This window comes from Artemia franciscana, chromosome 11 (genome assembly GCF_032884065.1).
Source record: "Artemia franciscana chromosome 11, ASM3288406v1, whole genome shotgun sequence".
In the NCBI taxonomy this organism is placed as follows: Eukaryota; Metazoa; Arthropoda; class Branchiopoda; order Anostraca; family Artemiidae; genus Artemia; species Artemia franciscana.
The window spans coordinates 28,511,771-28,538,561 of record NC_088873.1 but is presented as its reverse complement, the minus strand read 5'-3'; the positions used below and the strand labels follow the sequence as shown (position 1 = coordinate 28,538,561).

Below are 26,791 nucleotides of genomic sequence, written 5' to 3'. Positions count from 1 at the left end.
AACTGATATTAAGCAGATATTTTGATGAGGACCACCGCCAAGTCGTCTTCGGTGCTCACAAAAGGTAAAAAACGAAAACAAAATAAAATCTAACCTTTTGAAGAAAACTTCTTTAGAAGACAAAAGACACTGAGTCCTATTTGATTTTATTTTAGATTTTTTTCTTTGTTTTATAGGTCATGTATATACCCTGTGGTCTTAGAGTGTGTAAAATCGGTCAGTATGGAGGTTTGTTTACTATACCGATATCAGTACGACACTCTTCAATGAAACCGTAAACATTGACTTCGTCGAGCTAAATGTTGATTTTCATCTTGCTTGCAATTCAAAAAAAAATCTTAAAGTGAGAATCCCATCCAGTTCTTGGATAGCAAGGTCAGGACACAAGGGAAGCAAATTTGTCTCCTTAATTTGAACAATATGCTTCAGGGCTAGGTTCCAAAAATCCCTATAGAGCTTGTCAACGAAGTAATACTATTGATTGGACGAGGCATGACATATCAAGTCAACTTCCCTTATATTTTATAGATTCATTTTTTTTAAAGCCAATAATTTTTGGAAAAAGGAAAAAGCGATACACCTGAACAAAGAAACTATAGTGAGGCATAAGATAATACAATTCATGTAGGGTTTTTGGATAGGAGGAGGGAAAATTTAGCAAGAAAGAAATAACAGTGGAACTACAGAAAAATTATTGCTAAACAATCTTAAATCAATGGATTTTTTTCAGGGGGCAGGGTAGTTCCAAGAACCCCCTTTGTGTCTCATTAAAATCCTAGTACAACTTGTGCAATAAAAACATTTATATCGCGAGATATACGACAAAAAAGAAGAGGCAGAGAGGCTTTGCATGCGCAGAGCTAATAATGATTACGCAATAGATATATGACAAGTAATCATCTTTATAGGAGGAACAAATTAGCGAACAAAGGAGTGAGGCAGAATCTAGGGAGGTGAAATAAGATATAGCAGAGATAGTATGATGAAACTAAAGAATTTGGTGAAACACACACGGTAGAGGAGAAGAGAGGAAACCACTGAAATATTAATGAAACATATTTAATAAATCTTTTAAGCAGGATCGACATATTATGTTCGATAAAAGTCGTGCAGCCATTAGTAAAATTTTGTCTAGGGATGTTACTTCACAACTGGAAAAAATAATTGGCAGGAAAGGGCGCTTTCTTCAATTAGTACTTACTTTATGTTTGTTTTGCAGTTCAAAAATTTGGGAACTCGGCTCCAAACCAAGAGAAAATCCCAAAATCACCATCGTACACATTTCTTTTAGAAGAATGCGAAGAGTCAAAGAAGTAAGTAAAGTTTTATTTAAATAAAAGTTTGTAACTAAAATCCATCTTTGCAATTTAAAAAATACCCTAAGCCAGAAAAACAAAAAAACTACTGATATGGTGTATGTTATTGTGTTTTCTCAGTTATTATGTATTATGTAATGTAATATTATGTATTATGTATTATGTAATCAGTTATGTATGTAAAATGTAATCGACCAGTTGTAATTTTCAGAGTGCGTATTATGTCATACAGTTCCTGCTCAGAATCTTATTCTGACTAAGGGTGCTAAGTTTTAAGGGTGCGTAAAGCGCACCCTTTAAACTTAAAAAAACATATATTATTAAGCAAGTGAGAAGAGATATCCCCTTCTCAACTCTTCGGTCTTTACGCCAAATTTTTATATTTTTTAAAGCTTTTTATTCTAATTTAATGATATTATGTTTTCGCAGTCATTTTTAAAATATTGACACAAAAGTCAAACATAGGTAATATACAATGCTTTCATGAACGTTATTTCTTGGTGAAATCGCTCATCCTTTTCATCACTGACTGTATCAAGATTTGTCAAGGAGTCACCAAATCAGCTTTAATTTTTTTTTTATTAATGATGATCATGTTGCTGCCAAATAGTACATAGGGTTTCAACGCTGAAGGACAGTTTTGGTGTTATTCAGTGCTCTTACATATCCAGAAAAGCAGAGACAAACCTTTGAATACCAAGACCCATGGTTTAAGGTTCTACCTACGTTGCTATGAAAAGTTCATATTTAAGACGGTACAAAGTCTATGGACCATCAAACACGTCGATTTATTTTTTTATTAAGCAAAAAAAAGCAATTTCTCTTAAAGAATTGGGACAAAAATCTAACTTTAGCCTAAATAGCGGGATATTAAGGAGGAGCGGGAAATAGCGGGATATATACGGAGTAATTTCTGTACGTTTTAAGTTTTACCCGTTATTTCTTAATTTGAGTTAAAAATATTTGCTGTTTTTAAATTTAATTTCTGATCGTCTTCCAGTTCATGCTGGAAAAACCACCTCCTTTTTAAGGAGATATTTACCCCTCCTCCACAAAAAATTCTTCCATGGAAAGCCCCAAGAAAATTCTATTCTTTCTATAAATCCCCCCCCACAAAAAATTCTTGATGACGATTCCACCTAAAAAATTCTCAAAAGCATATTTTTACAAAAAAAAAACTGTTTACATATTTTATTTCTGATGGTTTTTCAAGTCTGCCAGAAATTTTTATTTTCCCTGTAAATCTCTAGCCCCGCTGGAAAGTTTCTCCCGCGGAAACTTCCACACGTATAATTTCTCCTGTTTATAGTTCCTTCTTGGAGAACTTGTGCCATGGAATAGCCCCTCTCCTCTTTAAAGCAAATCCTCAAAAGAGTTCAAGCCCCACTGAAAGTTTCCCTAGGCAGTTCCCCCCAGCCTCTCCACACATAGATTTAAGTCACCAAAGAGAAAGAACTATAAATACAACGAGTTTCGTAGAAGATACTAAGAAATCCTCCCCGTATGGCATACCCCCTGAAAACCTTACCCCCGCAAACTCTCCCCACCAATAAATTCTCCCCGTAGCAAACCCCCCTAAAAATATCTGTATGTTTACCAATTACCAATAGGCTATTATATATAAACAATGGAGGAATTTCATAACTTGAAGTCCTTCCCCCGGGCATTGTGGGGGTGGGGGGTCGGGGGTCCTGCTGTTTCCAAAGGATATATATATATATATATATATATATATATATATATATATATATATATATATATATATATATATATATATGTATATTTATATTTTCATATAAATGAAAATACACATTTACTCTTTTTTTTATGTCAATGAAGGGAGAATTCCCCTCCATTTTTAGTCCTAAGGTTTTACTTGTAATTTGAGGGACATTTAATGTAAATTAGAATTTTATGAAGCCCTACAAAATATCAGAACATACCCAACAAAATAGAAAACCCTTATTTAAACCTTATTTAAAGAATTATTTATATTCCCTTGATCTTTAATATTGCTCTTTACTTTCATTAAAAAACTGTTGTTTTTTTGTTGTTTTTTTTTGTTTACTGCTCAATTTCAATATTATCTCCATTTTCTTAAATTGTAGTAAGAGTATGATATAATCAGATATACAGTTTTTTTTTGAAAAATCAAAATTGTTCTCAAAGCTTCAGTTTAGTTTCCCAAAGGCACATGGAGCTTAACATCCTATGATTATTATTAATCAGTTCATGAGTGATTGTCTTGACAAAGGAGACATTCCTGCAAGCCTGTTCATGGACTCAATTTCTTGTTTGATTTTATTTTCTAAGCTCAATAATTACAGGGTTTATAGTAAAGCATTAGATTTAATAAAATCATATCTTTATGAGAGAACACAAGTTACTGCAATTAATAATACTGATTATTCTTTCCTTCCGCTGTCGTCATTGGTTGGTGTCCCTCTGGTTTCAACTATGGACCCTCTTTTCTTTCTTAATATATATACATATATATAATATTAATAATAATAATTTATTTATCACCCACTTCACAAAATGGAGGTTAAGTGGAGTAAAATACAAAAGAAAAACAGCAAAAGTAATACAAAAGAAACAAATTTAATCACATACAGAAAAAATGACGGATAAGGCGATGAAAACATCCTAGCCTATAAAGCGCTTCAATAGCTAGCTTCGCAGATAATTTTTCGAAAGCACCACTAATATCTGTCGCACAATACTTTTTAACCAGTTTTGTGTCTCGGTAAGAACGAGGCAGATATAAAAGAAATTTGCAGTACCGGTAATAATTTATGCGAATACATTTTAGATCACCAGTCAACAGAAGTGGCCTAATACCCGAACAGAAGAGCACAGAATGATCACAAAAATTTGAGTAAAGCCGAGTTAGCGCTCTTCTCCTATAGTGTCCACGATTTGCTACAATCTTAGAGTAATCGAGCCTCAGCTTATTACTAATATCTTTGACAAGACGAGACCGGAGAGCATTCATAGAATCGCATACTGTTATACCAAGCCAACAAAACGATTTAACACGAGGAATACAAAAACCATCACAGTATAGTGATTCTGAACAATTATTACCGTTGAAAACAAGAAACTCGCACTTGTCAATATTTAGGTACAGGCCGATATCGCGGAAAGCAGAAGTAACTGACTTCACTGAACGAGCAAGACCAGACTCAGTTTGACTAATCAGAAGAAGGTCATCCGCATAAGCCAGATATGCGATATCAGATGGTCCTAGTAGGCACGTAGTCGATATTTTTGATGATACATTTTCAATACAAGCATTAAAAATATACGGCGAAAGAATTCCCCCTTGTCTTACACCGCAACGAACAGGGATATGACCAAAATAAGAATTATCTAATGACTTAAGGCGAAGGTAAGAATGGGAGTACCAAGAACGAAGCACGTGAATTACCGACGGATTTACTCCTCTCTGACATAATGCTGTCCATGCTTGAGTATGACAAATACTGTCAAATGCTTTAGACAAGTCTAGGGTTGCGAAATGAAGTACGCGACGAGTGCGCTGGGCATCTTTTAATACAGAAGTCAAAGCACGGTGAGCATGCTGACAGCCTAACCCAGATCTAAAACCAAACTGACTATCATCATTTAGAGCAAGTTTAGTGATATAAGGTAGTAGGAGGTGTTCAAAAAGCTTGCTAAGAGTACAAGCTACCGTCATCGGCCTATAAGAACTACAAGAAACTGGATCTTTTCCTTTTTTTAGAAGTGACGTAACGCTACCGCATAGCAACGAATCGGGCACACACGAACTACTCAAACACATTTGAAAAAACAGTTGGAGATGAGATACTAGTTCAAAAGAATTCGGAACAACATTCAAAACACTAATCCCATCAATATCCAAAGATTTTGATTTTAAACCCTTAATACCTTTAATAATAGCGCACTTTTCAACTGGAATCACATGTCTCTGACATAAACGTGACGGCACATTTTTTTCAAGCAAACACGAAAAACACTTATGCACTGCATAATTAACTTTCAAAAATATTTTTGAATAGTGTTCGATCCAAGATGGACGAGATATAATATCACTAGAACTTGCATCCGGAAACTTGGCAGAATTTATCACTTTTCGCCACTCACTATTACTTTTCGGAAAAGTTTCACCGGAGTATATCTATATATATAAAAAGGAGTTGTCTGTGTGTCTGTCAAGTGACGTCATGTTTGTGTGTCGACTGACGTCCTGTTTGTCGACTGACGAAATTACAGACCGGGACATCGGGACACAAATGACGACCGAGACACCGGGACATAGGGAATATAAATGACGACCGGGACACTCAAAGAAAAAGCGATCGGGACACAAGGAATGTTCGATTAGCAATCATCATCAACAAAGCACCGGGACACAAATGACGACCAGGACACTCAAAGAGAAATTACAGACCGGGACACCGGAACACAAATGGTGACCGGGACAAAAATGACGACCGGGATACCGGGAATATAAATGACGAACGCGACACTCAAAGAGAAATTACAGACTGGGACACCGGGACACAAATGACGACAGAGACAACAGGGAATGTTCGATTAGCAATCACCATCAACAAAGCTCAAGGGCAATCATTAGAATAATGAGGTATAGATCTGAATACAGATTGTTTTTCCCATGGACAATTATATGTTGCATGTTCAAGAATTGGTAAACCTGACAATCTATTTATATGCACAAAGCACCGGGACACAAATGACGCCCGGGACACAGGGAATATAAATGACAGGGAAACAACAACAACGGGGACGCCGGGGGGCACAGGGGGATATATAAATGACGACGGGGACACAGGGAATGTTCGATTAGCAATCACCATCATTTGCCGTCACGTTTATGTCAGAGACATGTGATTCCAGTTGAAAAGTGGGCTATTATTGAAGGTATTAAGGGTTTAAAATCAAAATCTTTGGATATTGATGGGATTAGTGTTTTGAATGTTGTTCCGAATTCTTTTGAACTGGTATCTCATCTCCAACTGTTTTTTCAAATGTGTTTGAGTAGTTCGTGTGTGCCCGATTCGTTTCTATGCGGTAGCGTTACGTCACTTCTAAAAAAAGGAAAAGATCCGGTTTCTTGTAGTTCTTATAGGCCTATAACGGTAGCTTGTACTCTTAGCAAGCTTTTTGAACACCTTCTACTACCTTATATCACTAAGCTTGCTCTAAATGATGATAATAAATTTGGTTTTAGATCTGGGTTAGGCTGTCAGCATGCTCACCGTGCTTTGACTTCTGTTTTAAAAGATGCCCATCGCACTCGTCGCGTACTTCATTTCGCAACCCTAGACTTGTCTAAAGCATTTGACAGTATTTTTCATACTCAAGCATGGACAGCATTATGTCAGAGAGGAGTAAATCCGTCGGTAATTCACGTGCTTCGTTCTTGGTACTCCCATTCTTGCCTTCGCCTTAAGTCATTAGATATTTCTTATTTTGGTCATATCCCTGTTCGTTGCGGTGTAAGACAAGGGGGAATTCTTTCGCCGTATATTTTTAATGCTTGTATTGAAAATGTATTATCAAAAATATCGACTACGTGCCTACTAGGACCATCTGATATCTCATATCTGGCATATGCGGATGACCTTCTTCTGATTAGTCAAACTGAGTCTGGTCTTGCCCGTTCAGTGAAGTCAGTTACTTCTGCTTTCCGCGATATCGGCCTGTACCTAAATATTGACAAGTGCGAGTTTCTTGTTTTCAACGGTAATAATTGTACAGAATCACTATACTGCGATGGTTTTAGTATTCCTCGTGTTAAATCGTTTCGTTGGCTTGGTATAACAGTATGCGATTCTATGAATGCTCTCCGGTCTCGTGCTGTCAAAGATATTAGTGATAAGCTGAGGCTCGATTACTCTAAGATTGTAGCAAATCGTGGACACTATAGGAGAAGAGTGCTAACTCGGCTTTATTCAAATTTTTGTGATCATTCTGTGCTCTTCTGTTCGGGTATTAGGCCACTTCTGTTGACTGGTGATCTAAAACGTATTCGCATAAATTATTACCGGTACTGCAAATTTCTTTTATATCTGCCTCGTTCTTACCGGAATACGAAACTGGTTAAAAAATATTGTGCGACAGATATTAGTGGTGCTTTCGAAAAATTATCTGCAAAGCTAGCTATTGAAGCGCTTTATAGGCTAGGATGTTTTCATCGCCTTATCCGTCTTTTTTTCTGTATGTGATTAAATTTGTTTCCATAAATATGGAAACAAATTTAAAATTCATAAATATGGATTTATGGGGTCCAATACCGATACCAATATATCGGTACCCTACCAGTACGATACCGATATAATTTTCCCATAAATGTTCCTCCGGACGAACCCTTACCTAGAGTTTAGACCCTACATTTTCTGCCATGAATTTACATTCATACTCACTTGTTTTTCCCTGATCTATTACATACCAAAGAACAGCCTCAATAATTCATTGTGGATTTCAAATAATGCAAAGAAGATTTAGAAAAAAACTAAAATAAATAAAGTTATAGTAGTGACAGTGCTTAATAATTCCAGCCCAATTGGAAAAAGTTGCAATGAAGAAAGCACAACTTTGCAGCCTTTTCTCCTTTCAAAGACTTTCGTTTTTCATCCTGTATGTCTTTAACCGTGCTAAGACTCTGTCGCTTGGTACAGAAGAATCGGACAGCAGAGATACATCAGAGCAGGCTGTGGCAGTCCCTTGAAACAACTGCTGTTATTTTGCTGTTATCTTCTAGCGGACAGTTTTTTTCCCTGTCAATGACAGTCTTACTCATGTACCTTTGCATCTCCAGATCAGTATTATCTCCTGATCAGTATTATTTTTTTCCCAGGGGTGATCTTATCGACCCAGTGGTCCTAGAGTGTTGTGAGAGGGCTCTTTCAGACGGGAATGAAAAGTTCTAGTGCCCTTTTTAAGTGACCAAAAAAATGGAGGGCACCTAGGCCCTTCCCAAGCTAATTATTTTCCAAAGTCATCAGATCAAAACTCCGAGATAGCCATTTTATTCAGCATACTCGAAAAACTTCAAAACTAGGTCTTTGGGGATGACTTACTCCCCCAAATCCCCATGGGAGGGTCTACAAGTTACAAACTTTGACCAGTGCTTACATATAGTAATGGTTATTGGGAAGTGTACAGAAGTTTTCAGGGGAGATTTTTTGGTTAGGGGAGGGGTTTTGAAGAAGAGGATATGCCAGGAGAACTTTTCATGGAGGAAATGTGTCATGGGGGAAGACAATTTGCATGAAGGGAGCGCAGGATTTTCTAACATTATTAATGAAAAAAAACAATAAAAAAATAAATATGATTTTTTTTCCAACAGATTCCGGGGTCATTCTTAAGGAGTTGGGACAAAATTTAAACTTTAGTGTAAAAAGCGAGGTACTGACAAGGGGGTGAACCCCCTCATATGAGTAATAAAATCACGCGAATACAGAAGTTCGTTACGTAATCTAATTTGTAAGTTACGAATATCTTTTACTAATGAAAACGTTCGTAAGAAATTAGAAGTTCTAGTTGCTTTTTTAAGTAACCAAAAAATTGGAGGGCAGCTAGGCCTCCTCCCCCGTTCTTTTTTTCTCAAAATCATTCGATCAAAACTATGAGAAAGCCATTTAGCCAAAAAAATAAATATACAAATTTCGTTTTAATTATTCATCTACGGAGAGCCAAAATCTAAAAATGCATTAATTCAAAAACGTTCAGTAATTAAATATTTTTTTTTGTTTTAAAAAGTAGAGTTGAGAGAAAGAGTCGAACTTTAGCATAAAGAGCGGGGCATTGAGGAGGGAGCAGCCTCTTTCATTAACGAAGTAATTTCTGTTCGTTTTAAGTTTTAAAGTCTTTTAAAATCATAAATCGTTTTAAGTTTTAAAATCATATCTTTATGAGAGAACACAAGTTACTGCAATTAATAATACTGATTATTCTTTCCGTCCACTGTCGTCATAGGTTGGTGTCCCTGTGGTTTCAACTATGGACCCTCTGTTTTTTCTTAATATATATATATATATATATATATATATATATATATATATATATATATATATATATATATAGTTTGCTGAAATACAGCTGCGTTATTTTGCAGTAAGTCTTTATATGAGCTTTAAATAAATATTTCCTAAGCATACAGTCGTATTTCGAAATGAGTTGATGACAGTAAACTTATGCTTATTAAGAAAAAACTAAGCTTAATTTATTTTAGAGTTATGTGCAAGCTTCCAAAACTAATTTCAGTTTGCATTATCCTTGAAGACAGTTTACCCTCAATTGAAAGAGTGATAAGTGATTGTTATCTAGGTGTTATTATCGACGATAATCATTTATGGAAGGATCACATCAATGTTGTTCTTGCAAAAGCATCACGGGTGTTGTTATTATGGACCGGTTGATAAACTTAGTTCCTTACTCTACAATTGAGTTCCATCAGTTTATTTTAGTCCAATCTCATTTTGATTATGCGGGATTGGTTCACCTAAATATGTTTAAGTCCGATCATATTCCACTTTAAAAGATACAGAATAAGGCTGCTGGTTTCCATAAGTAATTTCTATCTTTCCTTAAGTCATCTCCTTCCCTTTTGCCAAATAAATCAATTGAAGAACCACTATATAATATTGTGGATATTCTCCCAATGAGTCTTAGCGTCCAGTCTTCTATATTTTTCTTTAGAGTTAAATTCGACCTTAAATATTTGGAAGATTTTTATCAAATGAACCTGTGTCCTTTTGTCTCAAAATGTCTGTTTCTACTTGACTTGAATCTCATCTATCAATCCCTTTGAAAAAATAAGAAAGTTAAGGATTTACAATGCGGTATATGGTTCCATTGATTTGGTTGAGGTTTGTTGCTTCTATAGATGTAACGTTGTCACTTTCTGCCATTAGATGTGGGCTCCAAACGTTGCTCATTCAATGCTCTAAGAATTAACAAAAATTTTGGTGAAGGATGGTTTCTTGTATTTATTTTTCTGTGATGGTTTGGATATGATAGTTAGCCAAAAAAATAAATATACAAATTTCATTTTAATTTTTCATCTACGGAGAGCCAAAATCTAAACATGCATTAGTTCAAAAACGTTCAGAAATTAAATAATTTTTTTTTTGTTTTAACAAGTGGAGTTGAGAGAAAGAGTCGAACTTTAGCATAAAGAGCGGGGCATTGAGGAGGGAGCAGCCTCTTTCATTAACGAAGTAATTTCTGTTCGTTTTTAGTTTTAAAGTCGCTCCTTACTTTCAGTTAAAAAACTTTTTTTATCTAATCTAATAAAGAACTAAATGGTGTGTGGTATCGATTTGCCCCCTAGATAAAATACCCATTCACAAAAGAATACCCAGTAACAATTAAGTACACGCTCTCAGCTCTCAGAATTTGATATAGCGAAAAAAAAAACAAACAAACGAAACGAATCACAAATCCCTTTTACCAGCACCTAACCAAGCTAAATATTACAAAACAACTAAATTAACCTATAATCAGAAAAAAGAAAAAGAGAAAAAAGAAAAAGAAAAAAAACCATCTATTCATTTGAACTCACACTTAAGAAAAAATATAGCAAACACTAAATATCACATCTAATAGCACTACAATAGAGTAAAGAAAAATAAATAAATAACCAAATGATGATGCAAACAAAACAACCAACATTGTACACAAAATAATTCAATCGTCCTTGTACTTTTTTGCCATCACACATACTTTCACAATTTACAGGCTATTCTCGCATCCGCATATCTTTACTACTTATCATTATGTTTCTTAAAAAGTTATCTGGAATCTGTTCAGACATATACTTTTCCATGGGAGCGTTTACATAACACCGAATGCACAGAAGAGGTGGTACTGACTTTGAAACCCAAACGTCCAATTCACGGATTTGGCAGTCCATAATTTTCTTTCTAAGAGCCAGTAATTTCTGACGAGTCTCTAACAGAAAGTGGCATATCATCAGTCAAATAGATATTAGAAAAGTTCATTACAATTTTTCTAAATAATTTCTTAGCGTTTTTCAGCAATGCCAGTTGAATCTCTTCATTATGCATCTCAGCTTTGATATATATTTGTTTTCCTTTCCATATTCCAAAACTGAATAATTGCAAATATTTTCATAGTTTAACCCGGCTTCGATGACCTTTTTGAACATCACTTTTACTGATTCTGGGTCACTCGCCGAAACGTTCCATAAAATCATATTCTCACCCGTTTCTTTACTTTCTACTCGCTGGAGCTTTTACTTAACTGTAGACACTCTGTTGTTAACTTCAAATTTTCACTAGGCAAATCTGAAATTTGCAACTTCAGATTTGACGCTTCATCTTCTACGTCAGAAACCCGCAGCTTTAATTCAGATGTTTCTTTATTTGAATCCGTCACTGATTTTTCAACTTCCGTTAATCGATCTTCTACTGCTTTCATACTAACTGCTAGACCTTGTAAATCAGTTGAATTGCTCTTTACTGTTGCTAAAATTATAGCTATGCTGTCAGCTAATGATTTTCTTGACAATTTTCAACCGATGTGCCTCCCGAGACATTTGAAATGTTAGAACTATCAAGATCTTGTTGCTTCCTTCGTCCTTCTAAATGAAACTCCAATAAATTTAGAATAAATAATCAAAGAATACACTCTCCTAGATAGCTTATTTTTTTACCCACATGGAGCGGAACATGCAATTTTCTTTATAGGGCGTTAATTGAGCTACTGCGAGCAACTTAATCCACGAACCATCGGCCCATAATTTGCAACTTCTCCTCTCTAATAAAAGATTATCTTGACATTATTAACCGATTTTCTCATTTCTTTTCCCTCCTCATAAACACCTGGAAACACATAATAGCTAGGTTAGGATGCAAGCGAGGCTACCTGTTCTAATGTATTCAGGTAATTAATAACAATGTCACAGTTAAATGTTTAAAGTCTTGATAAAACCGGTCAGACAAGTTTTACACTAATCCGATTTACACTTTTTTAATGCGTATTGTTGTATTAAAAAAAAACCTTTCGTCCAGGAGAGGTTTGAAGTTTGAATCAGCACTGGTTTCGCACTGAAGTTTGAATCGTTACTGATTATTGAATTATATTATTAAACTTTATATTACAGTAAAGGTGTGCTTGGACCCCGAGTAGCACCTGGACCACCAGATCGACAGAAAACATGTCGTGTATGCGTGAGGAACTTGTTTTCGTCAGAAGATTCTGTGCCTTATTTTGTATGCAGCAAATGTGGTCTAAAAGTTTGTGATGATTGTGCCTCTTATTCTTCAAGAATATCTCATAATGATTTAGTAAGTATTTTCAATATATACCTTGAACTGAAAAATTTTGTTTTCTAATTTGTTTTCTATTCTCAAGCATGCCTATTGTGTTCAAGACTCTGGTCACAGATCTTAAATTTATTTCAGCTTGAAGCTCTTTAGTTTAGATGCATTTGCATTGCGTTTTCGACTGAGCTACGCAAGCTCTACAGATTTTGGGCAAAAAAGATAACACGACGCAAGAATCTATTTTTGCTTAGCTCTTTTCTTGTTTTATACTAGCGTGTAAACTTGATACTTTAATTTTTATTATTCATATTGAAGGTTTCGAAATAAAAATCGGCTAACTTAGCAAAAGAGTCGCTTGGACTCTTGGGTAAAAATCTCCCTGACTACCATAATAAAAGCAACACAGATAATGTAGAGGGTCAACCTGAGTAATTGGGTGCAGTCTGGCTATTGAAACGTCAAAAACACAAATGGCAAAAAATGCACTTTGTCATCATTAGTCGCAAGCCATGACCAGATGTTCTGAGTCTTATTAACGAACATGTTAAAGTGAAAGATACCCCCAGTCTCAAAAAGAATAGGCTGCGATCTTCATTAGCTAAGTTGTTTCGTGTTCGTATTCGTGACTAAATCTAGTTTTCTTAATGATACCTTGGATGACATACCAATAGGCTTATTGGAGAAGTTTTTTAGTTTTCTGTAATGCAACAACCGCTTGGATACTACCAAATTCCAAGATCAATTAGTAGAAAAGACAAGATTTGTTTTTTACTATTTAAGTGGGTTATGAATCGTCAAACAAGAGCCCCTCGATACCCTATTATCCAAATAAGTTTATTACTTTTTCAGCCTTTTTTCTAGCGTAAAAATTAAAAAGATAGTACCAAAACACACAATAAGCACAATATTCCCACAATAGTCTAATATCCAGACAAATTCATCACTTTTTTCGGCCCTTTTTTCTTACGTAAAAATTAAAAATTTAGTGCCAAAACACATAATGAGCACAAGATTCCCACGATACCCATTTATCCAGATAAATTTATTACTTTTATTCCTCCTCTTTTTTACATAAAAAATTAAAATCTTATTTACAAAACACATAATAAGCACAAGAATACTTCAAAACCGTGTTATCTGGACATGTTAATTGCTTTTTCAGCCTCCTGCTTTTAATAGAAATTAAAACGTTAGTACCAAAACTCATGATATACCGTAAACTTTTCAAGAAATATCGCTATCTATGATCTGTTACATAATTTCACTTACGATAGGATCGAAAATATTCGTATTGCAGTTAATAGTTGTCAGTGAAGTCCTTACAATTTCACCACCTTGTTTGGGGAGGGGAAAAGACCTCACATCTTCACCGCTTTGCAATGAAGCCACAGAAAGGACCGCATCATGGCTTTTTAGGGCAGAGGCTGTACCATCCTCACCTTGAGCCACGTCATCGCAGAGCTACGGCCTCTTGGCGGGAAGCACCCCTTGCTCAGGTTCTTTCTGAAATAGAAACGAAATTCAGTTTTCCAAATAAATCCTTTCCTTTGACTTCATACCCTTTGGGACTGCTTACTTTCTCCAATTCTCTATTTAATTGTCTAGTATTTAAAATTAAAAGCATTTCATGCGAAGCAGAGAGATGGAGTATCGACTTGACATAAGTATAACACTTCTAAATAGGGATGAAACCTTTTAATCGACACTGAACAGATATAAAAATTTTAATTGGATATTTCGAACACATATACAGTATTCATCAATAGCAGTAAAACTATAAGACACCAATAAGAACAAACAAAAATTATACCCAATAAACTAGTTACATTTAGTTCATTGCTCTTATTTTTTTCAATGCAACAGCAGAAGCGAATTTCCTTGACCTTTTCGGTTCCGGTTTTTTAGATTTATCTGACATATCAGCTGGACAGAGGTCATAGCTCTTAGGTGAAATGAGATTTACTTTATTTGACCTCAGTAAATTATTATAAATTGCATTCAAATTCACCTGCATTTCTTTTTATGGCATTATTCTTGAATATTTTCTTTTTGATTTTTATTGTTTCCCTGAAAATTTGCTATAAACCTTGGTCCCTAGAAATCAAAGAAACATTTTCAAACAAAATAAAGTAATTTGGATAATTATAGATATGTTCCGATAGAGCCGACATGAAATCTTCAAGGTTTTGAATTTTGCTTTAAGGATAATGAAATAGAATTATGATATTATATTTTTAAACTCTGGTTAGTATATCCCACATAAGAGCTTCGACAAGTGCGTGGGATTTTATAAACCCCACTTTGTTGCTCTACGGAAGTTTGATCCGTTCCAGAATTAAAAAAGTAGCTAAGGTATTGCTACCTCTTCAAGCTACCTTTAAACCATTATTTTGTAACATTCGTTTAAGTTTTTCGCTTAGCCCTGAAAAATATGTTAAAGAACAAAAAAATCTTTCTTTTCTATTGTTTCGGAATATCGTTAGAAAAATCTAGAAAGTTTTTCCTTCTTTTCGAAAAAGTCTGGTCAATTAACCAACCTGGATAATGGCTACTTATTAAAATTTCTTTTAACAACAAATAATTCATCCTCAATGAATTTTAGAGAACAAATACTAAGAATGCGAACAGTTAATGATATGATCAAACCAATTTTTACTTGTCGAGCATGACCGGAGAAGGACGATAAAAATCTATTGTTGTTAGTAGGTTTTCTGTAAATTATAAAATCCAGACTATTTTCGTTTTAAAAAAAAGAACATCCAGAAATGGAAGTTTCTTATCCTCTTCTAATTCTATTGTAAATTTTAAATCACCTCGCCAAAAATTAAGATGTTCTAAGAACCTTTTAGTTCCTCCTCCCCATAATTCCATACTGAAATTATGTAATCTCTTTATCTTCCCCGAAATTTGTGTCTAAAAAAATATGAATCTAACCCTATTGTTTCAATATTTTCTAAGAAAACAATTTACTAATAAAGGACTTAAAGAGGCCCCCATAGGTAAACCATTTACTTGTTCGAAAAAACCCCTCTGAATTGAAAAAAAATAAGAGAACATATTGCATAACCTAACTAAATTTATAATCACACCGGCTTCCAAAACTGTTTCACCACTAATTAAGTCCAAATTTGTAAATACCTTTCTTTCAAGAAGAATTTCTGCGTCTTTTACATCAATACTAGTATAAATTGATACTTTGTCGAAACTTGACATTATAGAATTTGAAGAAATTTCCATTTCTTTTAGTTGTTTTACTTTATGTAAGAAATTTGTGTCGACATGAGTGGTTTACACAATGACACTAACCACTTACTCAGAGCACTTTTTGGTGATTTTGTACTTGCAGCAATTGGTAGTAATGGCAGATTTGAAATGAGCGTAATGGAAAATGAAAATAGTCTGGATTTAAAAACTTACAGAATGCAAGCTACACAAGATGCGAGCTGCACAGATCTTCTACAGCACCGTTTAATTGCAATACATTTTGAAATAAATAAATTTTCAGTTTTGTCAATAGATTAAAGCTAGTTTCATCATATTTCCAAAGTGAAACTTGAGTTTAATAGCCTTTGCGTAGCCAAAAAATGTGGTATTGATAGGACATCAAAATGAGTGCATATTCTCCAAAGCTTTCATTATATAGGGGGAGGGGGACATACACTTTAATTCATTATTATACTAAAAAAACATTTATCCAATTTCCTACATGGAATCATATCTAAAAAAAACACCAAATTAAATAAAATCTCTTAATTTTAACGAAATTTAAATATGCACTTTTCCCTTAAAAAAAAGTTCTAATACTCAATGAACACATGCCCTGCTGATGGAATTTGGCTGAAATGTATCAATTTACCACACAAAGGATATATAAATGGGCTCGTGTATTATTGAGTAACGGCAGGGTGATCCTTGAATCTAGCGCATACAATGATTAAGCTTTAACCTATTTACCTGTTTATGAAATTTTGATGACATCTCTGCAGGATGCATGCACTTTCTGGCATGTTTCATATACCGACTGCATATGAAATTGCAATAATGTAATTTTTAAGTAAAAGCATATTTAAGGTGATTATTATACCCCTAATAAGTCTTTTCTTGGGGAGAGGGGTTAAGTTTTTACTTATTATTTTCATACAGAGAATTACATCAGTTCCAATTTAAGTAAACTTACCCTCCCCCTCTCCCTTTTTTGGCGAGATCCCTAGTGCATCAAAAACCTATCTGTTGGTGTTCTCAGATAATATCCTTTAAAAATTTTTCTTGCACTATCCATCTCGAACGCTAGACTGATGAATTTGCATGTTTGCATGCAGGCTTCTAGGTCTGATAGAACAATAAAAGTTATATAGTTATTATATACAATAGATGTCTAGAGTTACTAGCAGGACACCATTGTGTGATAGTAGCAATGAAAATAAAATTTGAGAATCAATAGATGTCTAGAAAAAATAACGGGACACCTTTATGTGTTCGCAGCAATGAAAATAGAATTTGAGGATCTAAACAAAGGCTTCTGTAAGCCTCTAGCAAAAAAAAAAATAATGTCGTCTACATAAGTCAAAACATTGAACTAAGTTCGATGTCGTTACAGCCGGGGGTTCTCCACCTTAGTAGCGGGCCCTGAGGGTTTTTTTGAGCCTGCCCCGTAGGTTTTTGAACTTTTTTGTACGTACACAATTACGTAACAGCCATAAGAAAATGTAGAGGAAAAACACTCCATAAAGTATTACGTAACAACCAGGTGCACATAATCAATTATACTGGCTAGTTGTTAGGGCGTACGGAGATCGCATTTATAGTGCCTGCACTACTCACACCCCGTATATGCATATACTTCACGAAGTTTTGTCTTAATGTTTTTAGTCTTACGAAAGTAGTAATAGTAGTAATAGTAGTAGTAGCAGTAGTAGTAATAGTATTAGTAGCAGTAGTAGTAGTATTAGTAGTAGTATTAATTTATTGACCAAAGGAAATAACACAGACAAAATCAATCGGTAGCACACCAAAAGCGTTGCTTGCGAGGGTGTGTTACTAACAAAAAGAACAAAAAATAGAAGAAAAAAAGAACAAAAACCGAAAAACAATGAGTTAATCTAAAATGAGCAGAAAGGTGAAACCGTGTACCGAGAAAAAAAAATTTATATAAATAATTCATACACAATCAAACAACATAATATCATGATCCCGAAGCAAAAAAAGAAAACAAAAGAAAAAAACATTAAACAATTATTTTCAATACTAAATCAATGAATCTCAATCTATTTCAAAGGTATACCTACCAAGAAACCCCACACGCAGCACGGCCTTAAATTGATTAATGGGCAATTCTTTAATACTTGGAACAAGCTTATTCCATAGCTTAGACCCTCTATAAATAACTGAAAAAGCAGTCCTACTTGAAACTAGGCGAGGAGCCTCAATATCTCCACTTGTTCGAGTTCTATGATCATGAATATTAGATCTATCCCGAAAAATTCATGTAAAACATTCTGGAACGCACCCATAATGGTACTTATACATAAAAACCAGTGTATAAAAATCACGCAATCCGGCTGCAGGCATTATATTTATCATACTATACATTGACCTGACCGAATCCCGGTTCCCTATTCCACAAAGTGATCTAATGGCATTATTCTACAGTACGCGGATTGGGCGAAGTATTGAGGGGAATGTCCCAAGCCATAAAGACGAGCAATACAAAATATACGGATGAATCAGAGAAAAATATAATAACCGTATAACATTTGAAGGAAATAAATGTTTTAGTTTACGGATAATCCCTAAATTCCGCGATAATATTCTACTTATAGCTTTTACATGGCACTTAAATGATAAAATTTCGTCAATAATAATCCCAAGGTACTTAACGGACTTTGACCGCTTAACAATTCCCTTCGGTGTAGCTATTTCCAAAATCCAAGGATAATAATTTGGGGACCGTGAAAAAATAACAAAATTTGACTTATTTATATTTAGGTCAAGGCGGTTTATCTTCAACCAAAGACATGTCATAGTCATTGCTGCATTAATTGTTGAGGTAAGTTGTTGTTCAGTTGAGGCAACACACATCAACGTCCGCATCATCAGCAAATAAGGGTGTAGTGATCCTGGTTCCCGAAGGTGCGGGATTCACTATATCCCCCATTCTAGAAGTAGTTGCAACAGCATTTGGCAGATCATTTATAAAAATCAAAAAAAGAGTAGGCCCTAACACAGAACCCTGGGGGATACCATATTTAACAAGACTCTTACTTGAAGAAAATCCATTAATGTGAACATAATGCTCTCTATTTCGGAGATAATCACAAATCAAAGCTAAAGTAGCCCCTCTTAGTCCATAAAATTCACATTTTCGAAGTAGTAATTGGTGGTCAACAGTGTCAAATGCCTTAACCAAATCAAGAAACAGACCCGCTACTCTAAGCTTATTATCAAGAGCTCCATTGATTATCGAAGTTATATATGATAATGCCATCTCTGTGGTTCTCCCTTTTCTGAAGCCAAATTGAATTGGATTTAACAGATTATGCAGTTCCAAATGATCATAAACTCTAGTGTTAATACACTTTTCTAGCAGTCGAGAAATAACAGGTAAGACTGAGATAGGCCGATAATTTCCTAGATCATTCTTATTACCGCCTTTAAAAACAGGGGTAATCTTAGCAATTTTCAAGCAATCAGGAAACGTTCCCCGTTTCAAGCACAAATTAATGAGAGAAGTAAGAATATCAGCAACATAAGGAAACGCTATTTTTAACACCAGAAGATTGAGTGAATCACTACCTGCCGATGTATTTTTCATCCCAAAGATAATTTTCTCTACTTCATCACGAGAGAAGGGTCTCATATACATAGAAATATCAATTGGAGTCTTCATAAAAAACTCCAAGGGAGGATCCTCATCAGAAGATACTATACGGGAAGATAAATCTACGCCAATATTAGCAAAATGTTTGGAAACAGCATTACATATCTCTTCGGGTTCCTTCGTTGGTAGGCCATTCTGCATTACTACTTCATCGGGAATAATAGAGTTCTCTGTCGATATCACACTTTTAATTATTTTCCATGTTTTTGGAGGGTTACCACAAGTCTCAGTGAATTTATTTACGAAATACTTTTTTTTGCATTTCTCAGTAATTAATTCAGGGCATTTCTATAATTTTTATAAATTCTTAAGCAGATCGGATCATTTCCATTATTTATGGAATTCTTATAAAGTTTATCTCTTTTATTAATACAGCGCAACAAGCTAGGCGACATCCATGGTTTCTTAGGATTATTTTTCCTTGATGACGAACGAACCATTATAAATGTTTTTGCCACTAACAAAATTAGTTTATCGTAAAATCTTTGAAAACTCGTATTTATATCATCCGTAAGGTCTATTAAATTATTCCAATCAACTTCTGCAATTGCCTGCTTAAATTTTTGAAGGTTACTCTGGCTAAATACGTGCATTGGACTCTTAGGAATTATTGTTGCTAACTTTTGGGGAATACAGAGATCAAATCTTGTTGAAATCCCAAAATGATCGGATACATCTGTAATAATAACTCTTGGAGCTGAAAAAAAATAAATTTGAAAAAATATTGTCAATTAGCTTTGATGATGAGGTGGTTACTCGTGTGCATATATTTATAGTTGGAAATAAACCATAGGACATACAAAGCCGCAAAAAATCCATAGAAACACTCGCATCAAGTTCACTTAGGTCAATATTAAAATCCCCGAGCATCATAAATGGATGTGAACTAGTTGCTCGTTTCTCCAGCTGCTTATCTAAAAGATCCATAAAGATTGGTATGGAGCCAGATGGCGGCATATACAATATAATAACAAATGCATCTTTAGGTTTCAGCCTAAGCTGAAGAATAAATGGTTCAAAAACCATTTCCTGGTATACTACTAAGTCATTTCTTACTAAAACCTCAATATCGCTTCGAATATATGCACCGTTTCCTCCATGTTGCCGAAACTGTCGATTCCTATTGTAGAAATTATATCCTGGTATATTTAAAAGAGCGGAGTTGTAGTCATTCAGCCAGGTTTCAGTAAGACCGATGACCTGGAAAACCGAAAGATCACATACTTCATTTAAAAAATTAAACGAAGAATTTAATCCTTGGCAATTAAGATGGAAAACATTGAGGCCTCTCGCATCTCCATACTCAGATTGGATTCCATCTTTAAACAAATATTTGTAACTAACAGATTTATAATGTCCTGCTACCCCAATGTCATAACTCCGATGTAGCTGCTCCGTAAATATACCCCCAAAATCTAAATTAGAAGCTTCCAAAGTATTAAGACGGATACTGCTCCGGGAATCACGATCATAATTATCCATTGTCATTAAAAACAAAATAAATCTCGGTACATGGTTTCAATAAACATAACAAACAGACACAAAAAAGAAAAACAAAAATGATCCACATAATAACACAAATAAGAAAAATAACAGGCCATGAAAATATTGCCTGTAACCCGTTCATATAAAGCTCAAGCTTCTAACACAACGGCTCACAACTTAATAATAAGCACACATCACAATATCGTAAGAATACTTAAAAACTAACTTAACAAGACTTCAATAAGACTTGATCACCAAAATACACACGTTACGGTATAAACAGATTCTTTGCATTGTACCAAAGCACTTTCGCTACAGTGTTATCTTTTTTTTACACAAATAACAGGGGGTAAGGTAGGGGGTACCCAGCATTCCACTCCTTTATCCACTAGACATTTACGGATGACCAGGAGTTCCTTGCGTACAATACGCACACGAGGCGTAACGTCATCACCAATAAAAATATTATTATAAGTGCTGAACTTTTTCCCTTTAAGTTTCTTCGCATTTTTCAAAAGAGAAAATCGAACTTGCGTATTATCCACTTTAATTTTAACGAACTTTTTAGAGCACTGGATAATACTAAACGACGGCAAATTTTCGCTATTTAATGATTATCCAATTACCATCACTTCTTTAATCAAAGACTCAGCATCCTCGAATGGTACTTCATTCAATCCCCAAAATAATACATTGCACTCATTACTGCGATTTTCCTCCACAAATGATTGGCTGACTACTGAATTTATTTCCTCTTTACATTTATTAATAATATCCGTTTGGCCCTCCACAATATTCTTCAAAATCCGAAGTTCCGATTTAACTGATACAAGTTCATTCTCCAGCATATTATTGTTATTTTCAATCGTTGTAACACGATTAGTCACTGCACTAATATCTGATTTTAACTCCAAGAAATTATGTTGGAGCGCCTCAATGTTTGTATTTATGGATTGGACCATTTCCAGTATTTTAATAATATTTTCAGCATTAGTTCTCTGACAGTCAGTGAGAACGCTACCATCGGAATTATTTGTCGAATTCATCACAGGGTCCGATAAGTCCGCTTCGGTTCTGTTACGTTTACCGCTGCCTTTCTTTCCCATAGTAACAGTATGAAAATAAGACTATTCGCCTAGTTTAAATGAACTATATTTACCCACACTAGTTCCTAGCGTGCAATGAACATATGCGTTAAAAAGGAACGTCTTACACCAAAAGGTATTTACAAAAATACCTTGCATAAAACAGAAATCGCTGGCCAAAAATTACAGCAAGAAACTCCTTCTTATCCAATAATCAATTAAAGTTATTTCATGCTATCACGAGTATTCACAGTGTCAAAACATTACATAACATTCGCTGTGTTAGTTTCAATGCAGTCAAACAAGTTCACTCATTGACTGCTGAATGAGAACTAAGTAGTAGTAGGAGTAGTGGTAACTGTAGAAATGGTAATAGTGTTAGTATTAACGTGCATATATTACCATTTGGTCAATTGATCTTCCCCTTTTAGCATCCTCTGAAAGTTCTAAAATAATACCCATATCTGTTTTTAAGAACATCTCTTTGACAGTCCACGTGCACACACTGTCTTTTAATTTAGTCTTTTTCTTTTAAATGTAGTCAAAATTTCCCTCAGTTTTCTGTTAATAGTGTTAGTTGTAGCTTGCACATATTGCCTTTTGGTCAATTGATCGTCCCATTGAATCATTCTCTGAAAGTTTAAAGTTAGTACCCAAATCCATTCTTAACACATGCCATTTTGACAATCTACATGAACATAATGTCTTTAGATTTGGTTAAAACTTCCCCTCAATTTTCTGTTAATACTGTTAACAGTAGCGTGAGCATTGGTCAGTTGATCTTTCCCTTTAAGCATTTTCTGAAATTTCCAACTTAAACACAAATCCATACAAAAGCACATATCGTCTTTATATTTAGTTAAAATTACCCCTCAATTTTCTGTCAAATTTTCACCTTCATACTCTCAGCCTGAATAGTACCAGTATTATGGTAGAAAAAGTAGCAGTTGTAGTGCGGTAATAGTAGTAATAGTAAAATTGGTAGCAAAACTATTAATAAAAGTAGTAGCACATACATATTCCCTTTTGATCAGTTGAATATCCACCGTATAATACTCCATAAGTTTCATCTTCAATTGGTAAGCCGCTCAAAAATTACTACTTATTTGCCCTTTTGATCCCCTTTGGAGGCTCTTTTCATCCTAACACACTATGCGCTACAAGTAGTTGCAATTGAAGTAGTAGTTAGAGTAGTTTAAAAGCAGTAGCAGTAGTAGTATCAGTAAAAGTAGCATTGGAAGTAGTTTCAGAAATACCATGCACATATCACCTTTTGGTCAATTGATCTTCTCTTTTCAGCATTCTCTAAGAGGGCATACTTAACACCTAGCATTGAGATGCATCATTTTAACAATCTACCTGCGCATAGTGTGTTTAGATTTTGTTCGAATTTTCCTCAATATCCTGTCAAATTTCAACTCTCATATACGCAGCTTTTATGGCACCGGTATCTTAGAAGTAGTGGTAGTAGTAGGAGCAGCAGTAGTAGTAGTAGCGTTGTATTAGTACTAGCAGTAACAGTAGTAGCGGCAGTATTAATAGAAAGTAAAACAGTTCAAAATAGGGATGAGACCTTTTAATTGACAGTGAATATATACAAAAATTATTTAACTGGATATTTCGAACACATATACAGTGTTCATCATCAGCAGTAAAATTGTTTTAGTGTGGTCTTCGAAGTTATCTAGTATTAATAGCAGTAGTAGCAGATATATGTTGTTCTTTGGTCAGTTGAACATCCCTATAATGATGCCCTCAAGTTTTATCTTAATGTACTAAGCCGCTCCGAAACTGTTACTATTATGCCTATATCAGCAATCTGTATGCACATAGTACGTTTGATTTAGTTCAGCTTACCTCTCAACGTTTCCTCAGATGTTCATGATGTTCTATTGATGCTCTATATCATGTTTTTAAATAGCTTAACATTCACCTCAACCTTCTCCGAAAAGCTCAGCTGAATGCCCTTCATCTTTTTTGAAAGTAAAGGTCAAACATGCCCACCTTTCTCAATAACATAAACCATATGTAAACAAAAAATCTGAATTCTAAGTGGTGGTGCATATATTGGCCCATGGATGTATCATTTACATAATCTGTTATTCCATCGCTATAACGTCTAAAAGTACTAATTGCAAACCTGAGGCTCTAAGGATTATAGCCTAAAGCTTATTGGATATACATGTCAGAACATACTTAATATGTACTAAACCTTAACTGTACAAAAGGAATGACCAATTAAATAAACACGTATTTTGTAATATAAACCGGAATTTAATGAATAAAAAAGTAACAAGTCTAATACCCCTATTTTCTTATAAAACGGGCTTGGGTAAAGTAAATCGGCCAACTTGATTATCCTCTGATCATTTGCTATGAAATTAATTTGTTTAGTTGGCCTCAGATGGCTTGGTGCTGCGATGAGTTGTTAGAAGTAGTGCTAGTAATAGTATGTTTTGGGTTTGAGGTCTTTGAGGCTAGTGTTGAGGTTTTATAAGGTGAGTAACTACTTTTGACACGTTCTTCGGGAAAGAAAACCAGAAGCATTGTATAATACGAACCAAATTTTAATAAACTATAAAACTACAAGTCTGCTACCCCTTTTTATTATGACACACACGTGGGTAAAGTATACCGGCGAACTTATATCTCCAGTAAATCAATAGCTATGGATCTTCATTTTTTTATTTGGTCTTAGGTGGCTCAGTGCTGAAGTGAGTTGTTAGCAGTAGTACTAACGGAATATGTTTTAGGTTTGAGGTCTTTGAGGTTAGTGTTAAGGTTCTATGAGGTGAGTAACCATTTTTCACACGCACTTGGGTAAAGTGTACCGGACGCATTTTATAATACAAACAGAATTCTAATGAATAAAAAACTGACAAGTCAGCTACCCCTTTTTTATTATGACACGTGCCTGGGTAAAGTAAACCGGAAAACTTGAATATTGAATGAATCAGTTGCTATGGCATTAATTTTTCTCTTGGCCTCATGTGGCTTGGTACTGCACTGAGTTGTTAGTACTAGTCCTTGTAATAGCAGGTTTTAGGTTTGAGGCCATTGAGGTTAGTGTTGAGGTTCTTTGAGATGTGTAATCATTTTCGACACGTGCTTGGGTAAAGTAAACCGGGCGGATTATTTTAAGACGAACCAAATTTTAAACTGGCGAAATTTTATCTCAAGTGAATCACTTGCTATGACATTTTTTAGAGGGAACTTTTGTGCATCCATGTTCCATCTACAAGGGACAAGTAGCGAGAGGGACAGATTCAGCTTTTATTTTCTATAAGTAATTCTTGAATTATTTCCAAAAGCACCAAAAAAGATGTTAATCGTTCAAAAATGAAATTTTGCAGGTAAGAAGCAAACATCAGGTCAGAAACAAAGGCACAGAGAGAGAGAGAGAGAGAGAGAAGAGAGAGAGAGAGAGAGAGAGAGAGAGAGAGAGAGAGAGAGAGAGAGAGAGAGAGAGAGAGAGGAGAGAGAGAGAGAGAGAGAGAGAGAGAGAGAGAGAGAGAGAGAGAGAGAGAGAGAGAGAGAGAGAGAGAGAGAGAGAAAGAGACAAAGAATGGGAGTGAGAAGCAATCAATCCCTCAGACACACAGGCACGAAGATAGAGAAACACACATACATAAAGACAGACACAGGGGCAACCAAACTCACAGTCAGACACAAATGCACACGACCCCTCAGACACAAACAACTCCGTAGACACACAGGCGCAGAGAGGGAGACATACACATAAACAAAGACAGCCACAGAAACAAGCAAACACCCTCCAGACACACAGGTAGAGGAAGGGACACATACAAACACCCTCTCAGACACAAAAACATAGAGAGACCGACAAGCAAACAACCACTCAGACGCACAGGCACAGAGGATAAGACAGAAACACATACAAACACACAGAGTCGGAAACAAAACTTTGACTGGCTTACATCTTGTATTGCTACTTGGCCCTTGGAGGTGGGACATGTTATATACCTTTAAGAACCTCAACACTAACCTCGAATACCTCAAACCTAAAACCTATTACTACTAGTACTACTACTAACAACTGACCACTGCATCAAGCCACCTGAGGCCAGCAAAAAATTGCCATAGCAATGGAATCCCCGGAAATACAAGTTCGCTGGTTGTTCTTTACCCAAGCGCGTGTCATAAGAAAAAATGAGTAGCAGACATGTTGCTTTTTGATTCAATAAAATTTGGGTTGCATTATAAATGTGTGTTTTACTTAACTTTTCATACCTCTTAGTCAGTGGAGGTTAAATATATATTAGTCATATCCTGAGGGGTATATGCAATGAGGCTTAGGCTATAATCTTTAAGGCCTCATGCGTGCAATCAGTATCTGCTGAGATTATAGTGATAGAATAACTGGTTATGCAAATGATGTATCCTTGGTCCCTATCTATTCACCACAACTATTATTAAGGGTCACACACTCTTTGAAAACCTTATATGCCTCCGGGACATTGCCTAAAACCATCGCTCCGGACACTGGTTGGTTTTATCAACCCTGGAGGCATTGTTTGATGTTCTTACTACTATTTGAACAAAATGGCTATCTCACAATTTCGATCACATTGGTTAGGAGGAAAGAGGTTGTCGTGGAGGGGAAGCTTAAATGCCCTCAAAATCAATTTTGACTTTGAGGAAATAGAACTTTCAGTTTTGATGAAATGAGCCTCCTCAAAAGTTTATAGGACGACCCCTTTCATAAAA

The 26,791-nt window shown here is 35.2% G+C and overlaps 1 protein-coding gene across 8 annotated transcripts in view; it reads left to right on the top strand.

Annotated features, from left to right (window-relative positions):
• LOC136033052 (uncharacterized) overlaps positions 1–26,791 on the top strand; it is a 342,211-nt gene that overhangs the window by 49,911 nt on the left and 265,509 nt on the right. For all 8 annotated transcript variants that reach the window (XR_010618844.1, XR_010618843.1, XM_065713633.1 and 5 more), the window contains exons 4-5: positions 1,220–1,313; positions 12,454–12,637. Coding sequence is in view for 6 of the 8 variants with exons in the window: in XM_065713633.1 (XP_065569705.1) it covers positions 1,220–1,313; positions 12,454–12,637 (278 nt within the window). In the remaining 2 variants the exon portion in view is untranslated. The remainder of the gene's footprint in view (positions 1–1,219; positions 1,314–12,453; positions 12,638–26,791) is intronic.